Source organism: Coloeus monedula, assembly GCF_965178545.1.
Source record: "Coloeus monedula genome assembly, contig: HAP1_SCAFFOLD_67, whole genome shotgun sequence".
Lineage (NCBI taxonomy): Eukaryota > Metazoa > Chordata > Aves > Passeriformes > Corvidae > Coloeus > Coloeus monedula.
The window spans coordinates 1483830-1498246 of record NW_028120824.1 but is presented as its reverse complement, the minus strand read 5'-3'; the positions used below and the strand labels follow the sequence as shown (position 1 = coordinate 1498246).

At 45.5% G+C, this 14417-nt stretch overlaps 1 protein-coding gene and 1 pseudogene across 2 annotated transcripts in view; one reads left to right on the top strand and one right to left on the bottom strand.

Moving 5' to 3' along the window:
- Window positions 1-6059, bottom strand: part of LOC309585546 (epidermal growth factor receptor kinase substrate 8-like protein 2) — a 108293-nt pseudogene extending 102234 nt beyond the window's left edge. The window contains exon 1 of the transcript in view: window positions 6024-6059. The product of the transcript in view is annotated as an epidermal growth factor receptor kinase substrate 8-like protein 2 (transcript). The remainder of the gene's footprint in view (window positions 1-6023) is intronic.
- Window positions 6060-6486: 427 nt separating this feature from the next.
- Window positions 6487-9015, top strand: LOC309585548 (inositol 1,4,5-trisphosphate receptor-interacting protein-like 1; the record flags this gene model as incomplete). The annotated part of the gene is made up of 3 exons (XM_082303515.1): window positions 6487-6769; window positions 7274-7366; window positions 7721-9015. 3 exons carry the CDS (start codon window positions 6487-6489, stop codon window positions 9013-9015), a joined length of 1671 nt encoding a protein of 556 aa, XP_082159641.1.
- Window positions 9016-14417: the final 5402 nt, after the last annotated feature.

Here is a 14417-nt window from a genome sequence, read left to right as displayed (position 1 = left end):
TTGGATCACAAAAGCGTGATTCTCTGCAGAATTTCTTAGTCTTGTGTGTAGTTCTTGTTAAGAATGGTACCGTCTGAGGGATTTCAACACAGACATATTTATGTATTAATGGCCAATTTTTTAAAGAAGGTGGATTTCTTTTTGCTTTGCATGTACAGTACACCTCCACAGGCACAGAGATGTGTCACTGACACTTCCTTCTTTAGTGAAAACAAATGCTCTCCAGTTAGTTATGTTTCAGCTATGTCAGCCCCTTGCCCTTAGGGGAGCTATTTCTGCTCTGTTTTTCAAACTTATGTCTTCCTATGCATTGCAGAGTTACACTCAGGATGGTGTGATGGGACAGGCTGTAGAGCCTTCATCGGGGCTTATGATATGTTTATCATGAGTTTAACACCCAGAGAAATGTATTGAGTAAGCAGAATGACATGCTATTTATTTACAAGCTTCTCTTTTGCTAGATTTGCATGCCACTGTGCATGCTATTCCACTGTGTATATAAATGTGTTTGGATGTGTTTGTGCGAGAGAGACAGAGGAAGCAAGATCAAGGGATCTTGACAACATTTTTATAAATTCAGGGAACAGTTGCACTCCCTGAAGCCAATGCATACAGAAACTGAAAGAGCTGACATGAGTTATGAAAGTTAGCAGTAAAACCCTCCTGACATACAGCCGGCCTTCTCACAGCTAGGCCTTTTGAGCTAATTCCCAAAAGCAGCATATACCATATGGCCATGGCATTTACTGTGGATTTGACGCTCACGATTAGTGAATTCCTCTCAACTTCAAAAGCAGATAGCCTTTGGCAAAATCCTGATGGATGCCTTTGGCAGGTAAAGAGGGGGAGAAAGAAAAATTAGTGAGGTCAACACAGGGGAAAAAAAATGGCTGAAATCTTAGTTTAAAATAGTGGCAGAGACCTGCTGGGAACAGTTGGGAAAATGCCTGAGCTCGTTTAAAAAGACAGTGAGCAGATGATTGATATTTAGGCCCTGACCCAAACTTTTATTAGCAACTTCATAAACCTTTCAGTTTGGCTTGAGGGATACCGTTTCCTGTCCAAACTTATTCACCTATATCCCTGTAGGGGGGGAAAATCAACAACAGATACAGATGCAAAACAGCACATAAATCTTAGTTTTGAGAGCTGTGATGGAACTGAAAAGTCAGAAGAAAGAGAATTACCAGAATTTATTGTGCCTTGTCTTACTTTCTTGGGGGGTTGGAAGGTGTATATTTTTCCACATGGAACAAGAAATAATTTAATGCTGTTTTTTCACATTTATGTATTGTAAATGATTCCAGTATGGCTTATCATAATTAAACTATATTTTGCGTGTTGACAACAGAATATCAGATGTACTGAATATTTAATATAGTTGTGAGAATTAAGTCCACCTTCCTCCCCCCAAATCTTTCAGACAAAACAATTCCAAGGTTTCTGAGAATAAGATGTAGGAGAAATGAACTGTTTTGCCAGTTCTCATAAAATTGTTAGTCATGTCACTGACAAGTCCTGGCATCTCTGTTCTTTGGAATTCATACTTGAACTCTCATGAAGAGGAGAATACAGGGCTCTTTTCCTTCTTTATGGAAAACAGATGAGAACTGGCCACATCAGGCAGTTCCAAAAACCTGGTCACATGTGTCTTTGAAGGGAAGGTTTCATCTCCTTTCAGGTGCAATGTGCTTATGGCATAGCTCCATCTTCCCAGAAGAGCTGAGCATTTGCTGGGGCAGGAGAGCTGGAAGTAAGCGGGACTTTGCTCTGCAGTTACTGAAGCTTCCAGTTGCATCAATCAGTGGTGGATGGAGGAAGAGGGAGAGGGTAGGGTGGTTAAAGATGTGTCTATAACTGCAGGAGTGCTTCAATAAACCACAGCATGTCAAAGCTCCTTTGTGTTCAAACAGCAATTGAAATTTTAGACCTTCTCTGAATGGCAGTTATAGGTTTCCTTCTTCTCAAGGTTGTCATCTTAACGAATGGGAATCTGTGCAGGAAATGTTAAGATATTCCAGTGAGTGATGTTGGGATCAATGTAAAGTCATACAATGGATTTCCTTTATTGTTTGTCCCAGTCTAAAGATGTGTTCTAAAAAATTGTGCATGTATAAAACTAAAACTACACACAAATCAATTAAAATATGTTGTAGTACAGAATCAAAGTCATATATTTTCCACCTGTGTTAACCGAATACACTATGATCTTTAATCACATATCTCATCCTTTCACATTTTCCCTGATCCATTAGTTGAAAAATTCTCTTATTCACTCAGACTTAACGTTTAGATACTCGTTCATGTCATTACTATCCCAGAAATTGTCACTCCTCTTGTGATGTTTTTAGGGTGCTCTCACTGCATATACCTTACTTATTCTGTGTATCTTAGATACTTCTACAAGATTGAGGTGCTTTTACTATTACAGCTTTAATATTAGGAGAAGGTAACAAACTGTCTTCTAATAGAAGATTATGATCTTTAGAAAACCAGGGGATGATTTTGAGTAATATTCCATATTTTGACTCTCTTTGCCCAGTACTGCTTTCAGTCTAAGACCAACAGTGTGTATTTATCACTCATTTTCATGTAGCTGGAGATAACCTGTGACCTTCATCCAAACTGCAGAACTCCACAAGCACAGAAGTGATATTCAGCTTCCCTAAGCAGCACGTCCTTGTTGTCTGCTGCCTCATTTAACATCCTCATTCCAACCTCTAGAGCAGATGCAGAAGGTTTTCATATACCAGTCTAATTCATTAATGTCATTTTCAGGACAGCATCAGTTCTGTTACTAAAGAAAGGAAGGCTCAGTGTCCTAATTCATGTATGTTTAATTCATACAGTGTAGACAGTCTTGTTTCTGTTTGATCTTCTGAGTAATAATTTTTCCTAATGCATTGGGAGGTCCTTCCATAAATATCGTGTGTGTGTCTTTTTAGATTTTACTTCATAGGGAGAAGTAAAGAATAGCCAGACCAGAAGGTTGATTGCCTTCTGAGAAAAAGAAGAAAAAAAAGCAAATTTTTCTCAATTTGTGGCTATCCTAAAATTTTCCTGCCGAAAGAGAGAATCCTAATTGCAAATTTAACCCTATTGATTTGATTTACTTGGCTGCTTTTCATGGACATTTTAGTAAGTGCAGTCTGTGTTCTCAGTGAATGCATTTATATTACAAAAGTGTGCACCCTAGTTTCTTGGCTGGGGGGCATGCCCTAGCCCAGATTTGGACATTGTCACCAGTGACATCCACAAACATCTATCATTCCCGTGTGGGAATGTGGCCATTCCCCAGAGCAAGCCATGCTTACTGTGACAGCGGTGACTTGGTCAGAGGACCAGGAATCCTGCATTGTGACACAGTACAGAGGAATAAGCAGGACTGAAGGCAACGTTTGGCTTTTAAAGCAGGATTTACTTAGCACTGTTAAAAACGACTATGGTAGTAATTTACATCTAATAAACAAAAGCATTATTCTCAGCTGATTTGTTTTTCTCCATATAGAATGAATTAAGATGCAGTCTCACTCTCACTGAAGTCATGGCAAGAGTTTTTCCACTGAAGTAAATTGAAGCCAGATCAAATTCACGCTCTTCACTTTTTTCATCTTACCTAAATAAACTAAAGACAGGTAGTTCTTTCTCCTCTGCTGAAGGATGACAGTGCTAAATCATCAGCTCCACATGGAAATTAGCCATGTTTAAGGATTGTTTAGTTTCACGCAGTGTTTTGCGCACAGGATTTTCTTCCCCCAGAGTGATCCATTCTTAAAACATGGTGAAAAAGCAAACAGAGAACATTTTGGTGCCAGGAATTCTTTTGAAAATTTGACTGGGTGAGTGCATTTCCTTAATGTTCAAAAATTATCCTTTGACCATGCTATTTAACAGTGTCAAGCATTCTGTTCTCTATATTGTTTTTGCTTTAAACCTGTTTCATTTTAGAACTGATGAGATGCTTAACTGTTGCATCAGAGCAGTTAGTTTGTTCAGTTTCAGTACAGCTGGCTTATTTCCATGTCATGCATCATTTAATTATACATATAAAACATAGTTAAAATTGTACAGCTCCATGAGCCTCACTTAAACTGTCTGTGGCACTGCAGTAATCCCAGTACCCTGACGGGGTGTTGCACAGCTGTGACTGGTTGGAATGTGGTAAACTGGTGATGTGTAAGAGAGCCTAGAAGTGAGCTTGCATTTTGCAGCTGTGCTCGCTCTACTGGAAGAGGAAGTTAAACCAGAAAAAAACTGCTCTTGTGGCAATATCAGCATCTGTAAATCTGAATGCTTAATGAAAATCAAGGAAAATGTGCTGAGTGAGGAAGTGGTGCTTTTCCCTTGTTTGTCATTTAATTAATTTTTGGTGGTTTGTTATTTCTCAGAAAAATCTATCTCAGATTCCTCTGTGGAAAAACATGAAGTGTTTATGTGAGAGTGAAGATCCTAGTATTGGATGATTGTCTAGATATGCAAAAGACTTTGCCTGTTTTGTCTCAAAAATGCTTTCTGGAGGCAGTGATCATTGACACTTAAAATGTACCCTAGCTTGAAGATGGATGGGCACTGCTGTCCATGTGTATATGCTGTCGACTGAGTATAAACTTGAAGGCATTTATTACATCTTAGTAATGGGAAAAGCAGCAAATTTCTTACAGACATTTTTTTCCTTTTTTAAGCTAGTGAACTTGAAGGTCAGATTCAACTATATGTTGCATTTTCTGTCATATAATTATCATATCTATAATGTCCTGAAGAGCAGCCTCCAGTCAGTGACATCAACAGTTTACACAGCAGTTGAACTAAGAATAACCTTGGAGAACTGACCCATGTCAACCTCTTATGAGTGTAAACTGTAGTTCACAACAGTTTCTGTTTTTTCATGATCACAGAAGGGCCTCAGTTGGATAAAAGAAGAATTGTGTTCAAAAAATACAAAACTATTCTGCTGAATGTTCACTTTACTGTATCTCAGAAGAGGAGAGGAAACAAAACTGAAAGAGTAATACTTAACAAAGTATTTTTGCTCCCTTATAAAAAGAAGGACAGGACAACATCAAAAACAGCTTCCCTAGAAGAATGCAGGGAAGATACATGATAAGTGGCATCAGCTTGGAAGAGGGATCAAAACTCTTTCTTTGATTGCTTTTACTAATGACATCTGTTTAAGCAAATCCAATTCAGAGCAGTTTCAGGAATCCCAAACTTGTTCTCTTTCTGAGCACTATTTGGAGGGCATGATCTGCCTGACATCAGTGTCTGTCTAGCAGTGGACATCTGTGGTCACTATGCAGGTGCTCGATTCACATCCTGTTTCCTTTTCCTCCCTCCCCATTTCTGCAGTTCCATTTGTAGGTGAGTTCCCCAAAGAAGAGCTGAGGAACATAAGGGATGACTCTTCCGTACTCACAGTCCTTTGGAGATAAATACACAGAGATAGCAGAAAGAGTCAGAATTTCCTTTAATAAACCAGCGCAATATCAGACAAGTCAGAGAGATTGGTTAACTCTGTTTAAGGCAGACAATTTTGAAGATGGTGGGAGTGACAGATGTACATCTTTGCTACAAATTTGAAAAATGAGACATTCTACTTTCTGAACAAAATCCTGGCTATCCCAGAATTTTGCACTGTGTTGAACCATAGAGTTTTAAGAGCTGAGAGGTTGTTGAAGACACCAAAATTTTGTAATTAACTTACTGGGCCTCTTTAAGGAGGGTGTTACGTCTTCCTGTGCATCATTCAAGCAGCCTGGATTTCTTTCAGAAAGATTTCTCACTAAATCTGTAACAAAACATTAGCCTATATGACATCCTGCCCCAAAAGTAATAAATATAAATATTATTAATAAAAAATGTCCCCCTCCAAGATTAAATAAAAGCTTACACCTATATACCAAGAGCATCCACGGATCATGTCACACAAATTTATATTTGACAAGGGTTTGTGTGGGAGGGCACTTGTGCCTGCTTTGTACAGGGAAGCTCTGGGGTTCCCAGGTTCACGACTGATGGGTCTGCACTTTGTGTCTGTTGAGGCTCTGGGTGCCCAGGGCCATGAGCAGTTCCCGGGCTGGGGATGGCGGGTGGGGCTGGCCTGTGATGCGCTCTGGGGCCTGTGACAGCACAGGGGCCGTGTCACAATGGGGGCAGCTATAAAAGGCCCCATTGGTTGACGCTGCCCCCAGTAGAGCCTGGGCAAGCGGTGAGTGCCCACAGGCGGTGGGGAGGCAGGGCTGGGGGAGGGCTGGGGCAGAAGCGCTGGCACCCGGGGCGTGTGTTCTGTCCCTGCGTCCAGGGCCCAGCCCCTGGCGGGAGCGCCTTGCTCAGGCTCGGTGCTTGCTGGGGCAGCGGTGCAGGCCTTGCCTCCTGCCAGCTGCTGGGGGCCCTCTCCTTCCTGCTGCCACATCCCCGTGGCTCCTGCCCTGCACTGGCTGCCTCCATTCCGGCCCTACTGAACCCCTTCTGTGTGTCCTCTTGCAGACCATGGCTTTCTTGTCATTGCTCTTCGTGCTCATGCAAAGCCTGATCCAGTACCCCCAGCCAGCTGGGGATGGGCTGGATGAGGCCACGCACCGGCGAATGCAGGAGCGTGAGGAGCTGCTCGACCGCGAGATGGCTCGGCTGCTGCAGGAGCTGGAGCAAGGGCCCCCGGAGCAGCAGGACGAGGGCTGGGGAGCCCTGCTCTTTGGTGCCCTGCAGCAGTGGCCATTCTGGGCTCTTGCTGGACTCCTGCTCCTCTTGGGCCTGTGGTTTAGCTGCAGGAGGAGTCCTGAAGCCAGCAAAACCAACAGCAGCGGCAAGGACCAGACCTCCTGCAAGACCTTGGGAGAGGAGAAGGAAAAAGAAAAGGAAGAAGACAGTTTGGATTCCGAGAGAGATGGAGAAAACATTGATGTGACTGTGGAGGCAGATGACAGTGGCAGCGGAAATGAAGGAGAAGGCAGTCCTGTGGCTGCAAATGAAGGAGACGACAATGATGCCAATGAACGAGATGAAGATGTGAAGTTGAAGAAAGACAGTGATGTTAAAAGTGATGATGGCCATGATGCAAGGAAAGATGAAGGCTGGAGTGATGGGAATATGCCAGGAGACAATACTGCTGAAGGAAATGAAGAAGAACCTGGCAATGTTACTGGAGGTGTGGAAGACCTAGATGAAGCAAATGAAGGAGAAAACAAGGATGTGAAGGTGGAGCCAGACAAGGATGCTGGAAAGGAAGAAGAAGGAGATGGAAATGAAGAAAAAACCGATGATGCGTATATGAAAGCAGGCAACGATGACGTACGTGAAGGTGAAGATGGAAAGGAAGAAAAAGCGGATGTGAAAGTGCAGGAAAGCAGTGATGCCAGTGAACAAAGAAGCAGTGATTGGACAGGACAAGAAGACAGCCGTGATGGTGAGAATGCAGTAGACCATTGTGGTTTTGCTGCAACTGAGGAAGAAAAGAAGGACATTGGAAATGAAGAAAGCAATCTTGGAGACAAAGATGAGAAAGCCAGTGCTGCCGATAGGAAGGGAGAAAAGAATGAAAATGGAAATGGAGAGGAACATGGCAATGTTGCTTCAACTGAAGAAGGTGTTGATAAGATAAATGAAGGAGAAAGCAGCAATATGAAGCTGAAGGAAGACAGTCATTCCAGTGAACACAGAGCCACTGATTGGAATGGGAAGGATCAGGAAAACAGGGATGCGAATGTGAAAGGCGAGAAGAATGAAGATGGAAAAGAAGAAGAAGGTGGAAATGTGGCTGCCAGTGAAAAAGAAGGCAGTGGTGCTGCTGGCAAGGACAAAGGCAGCAGTGGTGGAATTGAAGAGGAAGAAGACGCCTGTGACGTTGGGAATAAGCGAGGGATCCTTTTAGTGGATCGCATACAGTGTCCTGTCGAGGACGTGGAGAGAGGTCGCTCAGTGGCAGCTGAGCTGATGGAGAGCTTCACGCGTGTCTTTATTGACAGCGTGAGCAATAGTTTCTACCCGGTGCCTCAAGAAGCCATCGGGGTGGGCAGTGCCTTTGAGGGTTGGAGTCCCCGTGAGCAGGATGTGGTGTACCGCGTGCTGGTCCCACTGAATCCCCCACCGGGACACGCCTTCCACCTGGAGCTGAACAGTGCAGGGCAGATGGCAGCAAGGACCTTCTGCGTCCGTGTGGAGCTGGTGTGCACGTGCGAGAGGGAGCAGCTGGGCGAGAAGCTGTTGTGCTTCCTGCACCACTCGCAGGAGGAGCTGCGGCGGAAGCAGAAGCCCAGCCTCCTAGAGACACTCTGCACCGGCTCCTACCTGGACGTGGAGAAAACCTCCCGCTGGTTCTACCAGCTGGTGAGATGCTCGTGGCTGCATTTGCCTCAGTCGTACTCATGGCACTTGGTGTTTCAGCCCTGCAGCCGGTCCTGCCAATTCCGGCTGAGCAAAGGCAAGAAGAGCCTGATGGTGGAGATGCTGTTTGGGGTGCGCCACGGGGACTCCGACATCTTTGTGGTCAGCCAGCCCACAGAGGCCCAGAAAGGCGGCTCCAGCATCTTTGTGAGCAGCCAGCCCGCCGAGGCCGACTCCATCGCAAGCACAGCATGGCCTGAGACGTACGCTGTGGCAGAGGCAAAATTCTTCCAGCACGTCGCCAGGCAGGTGCCGTGTGAGAGCTTGCACCTGAAATGCCTGCAGCTCTTCACCTGCATCCTGAGGGGCACAGGTTTTTCCAGCTTGACCTGGAAGACTGTGGTCATGCACGTGCTGACCACCGTACCGCTGTCCCAGTGGCGCAGGAGGGAATTTGCGCGGCGGCTGTGGGACATCATGGCATACCTGCGCCGCTGCCTGCAGTTGAAACGCCTGGAGCACTTTGTCCTGGGCAACCAGAGGCTTCCTGCGGAGATCAGCTTGCCGCCGGCAATGCGAACGGTCGAGCCGCTCAACCTCTTTGAGCACCTGGCCCGAGATCCGGCCGCCCACGCAGAGGCGATGCGAGCTTACGGTCAGCTGCGATTCCGCCTCTGGATGCTGCTCTCCAACCACTGAGAGGAATTCCCTGCACAGAGCTGTGCTGGGGGGGCTCCCACCCGATGGCAGCCACGTGAGCACTGCATAATTCTTGCTTTTTTCACTGGCAATCCTGAAGCTGCTTTCCTGTTCCTGCGGAAGGAAGATGCTGCGGCACATTAATTCATTGTGCAGACACACATCTCTGCGTGGCCTTGCCCTTCACCTTTCAGTTTACCACGGTGCTGTTGCAATGTTCCTGCGTCTACGAGGCAGAAACTGGCTCCACCTGCACATCCTTACAGAAGACTATGAACTGACAGAGGTTGCTTGGCATACCTCCAAGTCCAAAAAACGAGCCTGTTAGGGACTTAATGTAATTCTTCAGTAAGCTGTACTTATTGTAGTTTTTTAAGGATGTAGTTTTTCTTAGTATATGAAAGTACAACAGGTAGTTTTAATTCACTCTACCATGGAAGAATAGGTAGTCCAAGTTTTCATAATGGGAACTGGATATATTATCCATGCTTCAAGAGGCCCTTTAGTATTGTCAGTGTGTAAACTATTTTGTAAACTTACCCTTAGTTTAGGCAATTAAACTACACTGCTGTAGTTGCTTGGCTGCTTTTCAGTAATATCCAGATATTTATGTTAGGAAAAACAATAAAAGGAGAGAAGTTTCTCAAATTGCCTGAAAAGTGTCCTTCTTTATATTTAATCCAATGGTTCTTAGAGAACGTCCATCCATTGCAGCTACCTGAAAAAATGACAAAGTGACTCAAGCGGTGATTGTGTCCAGCAGTCACATCTCGGTATTGCACTTCTGCAACTCACTAGAGCAGGGGATTAATTTTGTCTCATGAATGCAACCAGAAGTCATGATGGTTGAAACAGCTAAAATATTAATTAATCCTCCCAGTGCTGCTTCAAACCTGCCCCTCCTCATTCAGAGCATGGGAAAGAAAGCTGCTGTGGCCCACATCAGAGAGGGAAGGCCTCTGAAGGGACAGGAACAAGCAGCTCCATGTGAGGAGAGCAGGCAGGAACCTCCCAGAGGAGGATCGCTGCCAACAGCAGAACTCGCTGTTCCACTGAGAGGGAACTGTGCTCGCTGGGGTCCCTGCCTTTTGCTTCCTCTGCTGGGCAGGCACTGCTCCCACCACAGCCCCTTTGGCCCAGCTTGTGGAAGGAGGAGAACACCCTCCCTGCTCCCTTCTCCCCAAACACACACACCCACTTTGTTCCCCTCTCCTCTGCCCCCAGCTGCAGAGACCTGCCCTTTCCCTTGCTCCAGCGCTCATCAGCCCCTTCCACAAGGACATGTGCTCTCAGTGGGTAGGACTTGATCTCTGTGTGCCATTGAGCCTTACGGCCTGACCGCACAGCTTGTGTGGCCTCTGGAGCGATGCTTGGAGTCAGGGAGAAGCACGGCCCCCATGGTTTCTTGCTGCACAATGCACCCAGGGCTAGATTGGCCAGGGCCAAAACTATTGCAGGTGGTTAAACTGTGGGTGTGGCTGTGAGTTTTGGTGCAAGTGTGCTGTGTGTCTGAGGAGCATGCTGGGAGAGGGGAAGGGCAGAACCTACAGCTGTCCAGTGTTGCCACTGAAATACTGCTGTGCAGCTCAGGTGCTGATTTTAACTGGTCAGTAGTATGCAACCCCACTAGGATGGAAATTGAAAACAGTGCTCCATAAGAGCAAGCATAGCCAAATGATCTGGATGTCTTTCTGGCACTGAGCTGTTCTTTCAGGCCTTGAAAACAGGGGCAGCTCTGATAAAGTAACTGAGCAGCTGGTTGGTATTAACTCTCCTTTGCACTGTCAATTCACCTTCTTTGGGAATAGCTCACCCTGCTCTGTGTCTCTCCTAAGCCTGTCAGTATCGATGTGAATGTGCTTTTCACACCCATGCCATCTGGCACTGGTATTACACCAGAGTTCCTCCTGCCACTGCAGTTCAAGGTCTTTCAATTTTTGCATGAAAGTCTCGTCTCCTATGTTATGGACACTGCACTCCTTAGGAAGCTGACAAATACATTTGAACATAGTGGGAAAAATGTTGAAGTGGAAGCGTTGCGAAGATGTGTGGCCAATTTCACAACATCTTTCCTGTGGAACTGCTGCAGGCTGAACGGAGCAAGTCCTGCTGTCAGATGTGCATTCGGAGAAAGCAGGTTTGAATAAAATAAGTCACAGCCAGAGAACTGTCAGCGCTTATCAATAGTGTCAAGATACGAGTTTCTGTAGCCAATTGTCCTTTGGATTTACTGAAGAAAATCCCTTACTGGTTTACATCCTGGACACTGAAATCCACAAGAAAATTCCCATTTGCTCCAAAGCGAAGTCCCTTTCCCTTTCTTCCTGCTTCCTTCATCAGTGAAGCACAAACTGAGTTAGAATTTAAAACTGTGTTCTTCTCTGTACAGCCCCTACCAGAGAGGATGAGCAGAAGTATCAGGACAACCTGGTGGTGTCTTCTCTGGCCTTAAACATCTGGGCTGTAAGATGTAGCGAAGTCATTTATCTTGCCTCAGCGTTGCCATGTTCATGTCCAGAGAATGGCCTGTTGTCAGAAGCCTTTCTGAAGATGCAGTTACTTGAAAATTGCAGGTGCAGGTGCTTGCAGCTACTCTAACCTTTTGTGCATCCTTCTGAGGGAAGCATAGTCTGAAATGAAGAAGTGGCAGTATTTTGAAGGCAAGTGCAATTAGAAGGAGGGTAATTTGTTTGGAAAGGTGGGGATAGCACTGCCTATAATTTCACAAAGCATACTTTGAGAAAGGAAGAGCTGTGTGCCTTAAGGTGCTAATCATGATCAGCATGTTCCATTCTGAACACCTGGACATGCTTGCAAAATACAGGACATGTCTCCATCCAGGCTGGAAAGAAGGAGCCCACTGCTGCAGGGTGGAGTGGGTTCCTTTGTGCAAGTCAGCACAAGTCCCAAAGCCTTGAGGTGGACTGGAAGGTAGAGAGCTTCTAGACACAAGCTATTGCCACAGAGTGTTTGGTTGGTGTTGCCTGTTCCTAAGAGTGTGGACTAATCTCCACTCTTCATTCCCCGTGTCTGTTTCCTTCCTAAGGAAGATTCACGCCTTTCTGGTTGCAGGTCATGTGCTTATGCAGCTAAAGGTAGCTGGGAGGCTGCTGAGCTGAGCTGAGCTGGTAGGCTAAGTGGAGCAGTAAAAGTCTTTCCCAGTCAGTGAGTTGACCTCAGGTCCTTCAAATAATGCAGTCCAAGAAGATTTTGCCAGTATTTCCACTGGAAGCCTACCACGGGTCTCTTGCTTTTTCTGTGTTTGACTGGCTGGTAGATTGGGAGGGACAAGGGGGTGTGAAATGCTTGACCAGGGCATGAATGAAATGACTTTTTTCTTTAGTTGGTCCTAGGCATCTCAACCTGAAGTTCTAAGGAGAGAGAGTGGGAGTAGCAGAGTTTGTTTAAAGCTGCCTTTTCTCCAGGGTTAGCAAATTAAGAGGCTCTTTACTACTCTGCATCTGGTAGTGTGGGCTTTCTGAATAGCTTTAGCTACAGGTGAGTTTATGAAACACCTTCCTTAGAGTAGGGTGGAGGTTTTCTCTTATCTGCTTGATTCTCAGGTGACTGGAGGTCAGAAGAAATTTTCCCTCTTATTCTGCATCTTAGTTACTCATGTGGATTAGGAGAGCACTGTGAAGGGACTGGAAGGTAGTGATCAGTAGAGATCTAAAAAGAGGAGGATGAGATGCGCTGCTGAAACAGAGTAGCCTGTGAAATTCCTGACTCTCTCCTCTTTCTTTGTGATGATGCCTGTGAATGACTGATCAGTGGCTGCTGTGATCCTGTCTTCCTCTTCTTCCCTCCCTGCTGGGTAGCACTTGGGACACGGAGCTGTTCAATAGCGACCTCATCTAGATGGCAGAAATTACAAGGCATTGATTGTTATTATATAGGATGGTTCAGAAAACTGTTTTCTGAGTGCACCCAGCTCTTGTGTCATGGCTGGAGAAGAGAAGGGTGATTAATCAGACATTGTGTGTTTTGTCAGCCCTCAGCTGATAAAGAGTATTTCAGAGATCACCCAAGAGGAATTGGAGTAGCCCAAGGGAGCAAAAAGGGAGCTCCTGCTGTGCTGTGCTGTGATCAGCATCAGAGCAACCCTTCCCAATAAACAGCACCATCGTATCCAGTAGCAAGGATCTCCAGTCAGAAAAAAGCAATGGAGGAGGTTTGTATTGAGGATGGTGTCTAAATGCAGACACGTCTACATCCCTATACAAAATAGAGTTCCTCTCGGAACGGCAAGAGAGAAGCCAGTTGCTGCAAGTGTCAGGAGGAGCACATTAGAGTGGAGCAAGCTAAGCTTCAGGAGTTCTGTGGTTTCAGGACTTTTCTTTTTCCTTTTCCAAACTTGTATTTCTTGTTACAGTGGCTTGTCCATTTTTCAGCCGGGCTATTGATCAGCCACATCTAGCGTAAGAAGTAGTTTGGATGGGTCTGAGTATTTTTATCCTGCTTTGCAAAGCATAAGTTGGTTATGTGTGATCTTTTGTCAGTCAATAGACAGATCTTTGAAAGTGCTCCTAATTCTTTCCCTGCTCCACACTGCATCTCTACCACCTGATGTTCCTACCAGAATCAGTGATGGGGTGAATGAGAAGAAGAGTTATTTTGCTGATATAATTTGATTTAAGGTACTTGCCTGTGGATTTGAACTCTTGTAGTAAAGCTTATAAATCCTTTAGATTAGAACAGAAAAGCATGGAAAAACAGTCTGGCTTGAGGGTTTTTTCCCAGACTCGAACTGGCATCAGCAAAGTGGATGGTCAGCTGAAAACTTTGAGTCAAATCCCTGTAAAGTGATGTGTCAAATCACGGCAGAGGATTCGCGTGGAGTTTGGGAAGAGTTTGGTTGCGCTCCGAGGTGTGACAGTTTCCAAGGTGTGAGCTCATGTAAACAAGGAAGCAGATGGGGCTTCTAAACTCTGAACTAAAAGTACTTTGATGAAGGTTTTGTACCACGGAGTAACCGGTGATGGGAAATGAGTGTCAGGGCTGTTAGAAGGTGGAAGAGCCATCTTTCCCTTGGGGAAAAACCAAAGGCAAAGGGGTGGCCTTGTTTGTTCTGGCTTTGGAAGTGACCTTCCCAAGACTTCTGAAGAAAGGGGACGGGTTTTCCCCCATTTTCTAGAATTCTGTCTCATTAAGAAGAGTTGTCTGAACCCAGCGCCCTGTCGGTTCCCTGCGGGAGAGGTGGGCAGGATTGAAATACACTGTTCTATTCAGCCCCTAAACAGTGGGTTTGCCTTTGGTTTTGTCTAAAGCCAAGGGGAAGCTGCTGTCTCCAGTGAAACAAAGCTCCTTCCTCAGCTAAAATGTTTTCCAGCAGTGCTGGGAGGTCGGGCTGCTCTTCCCTGGCCCTGTGTTTCCAACAGGGTGAGGTTTGTGTGTGCCCTTCC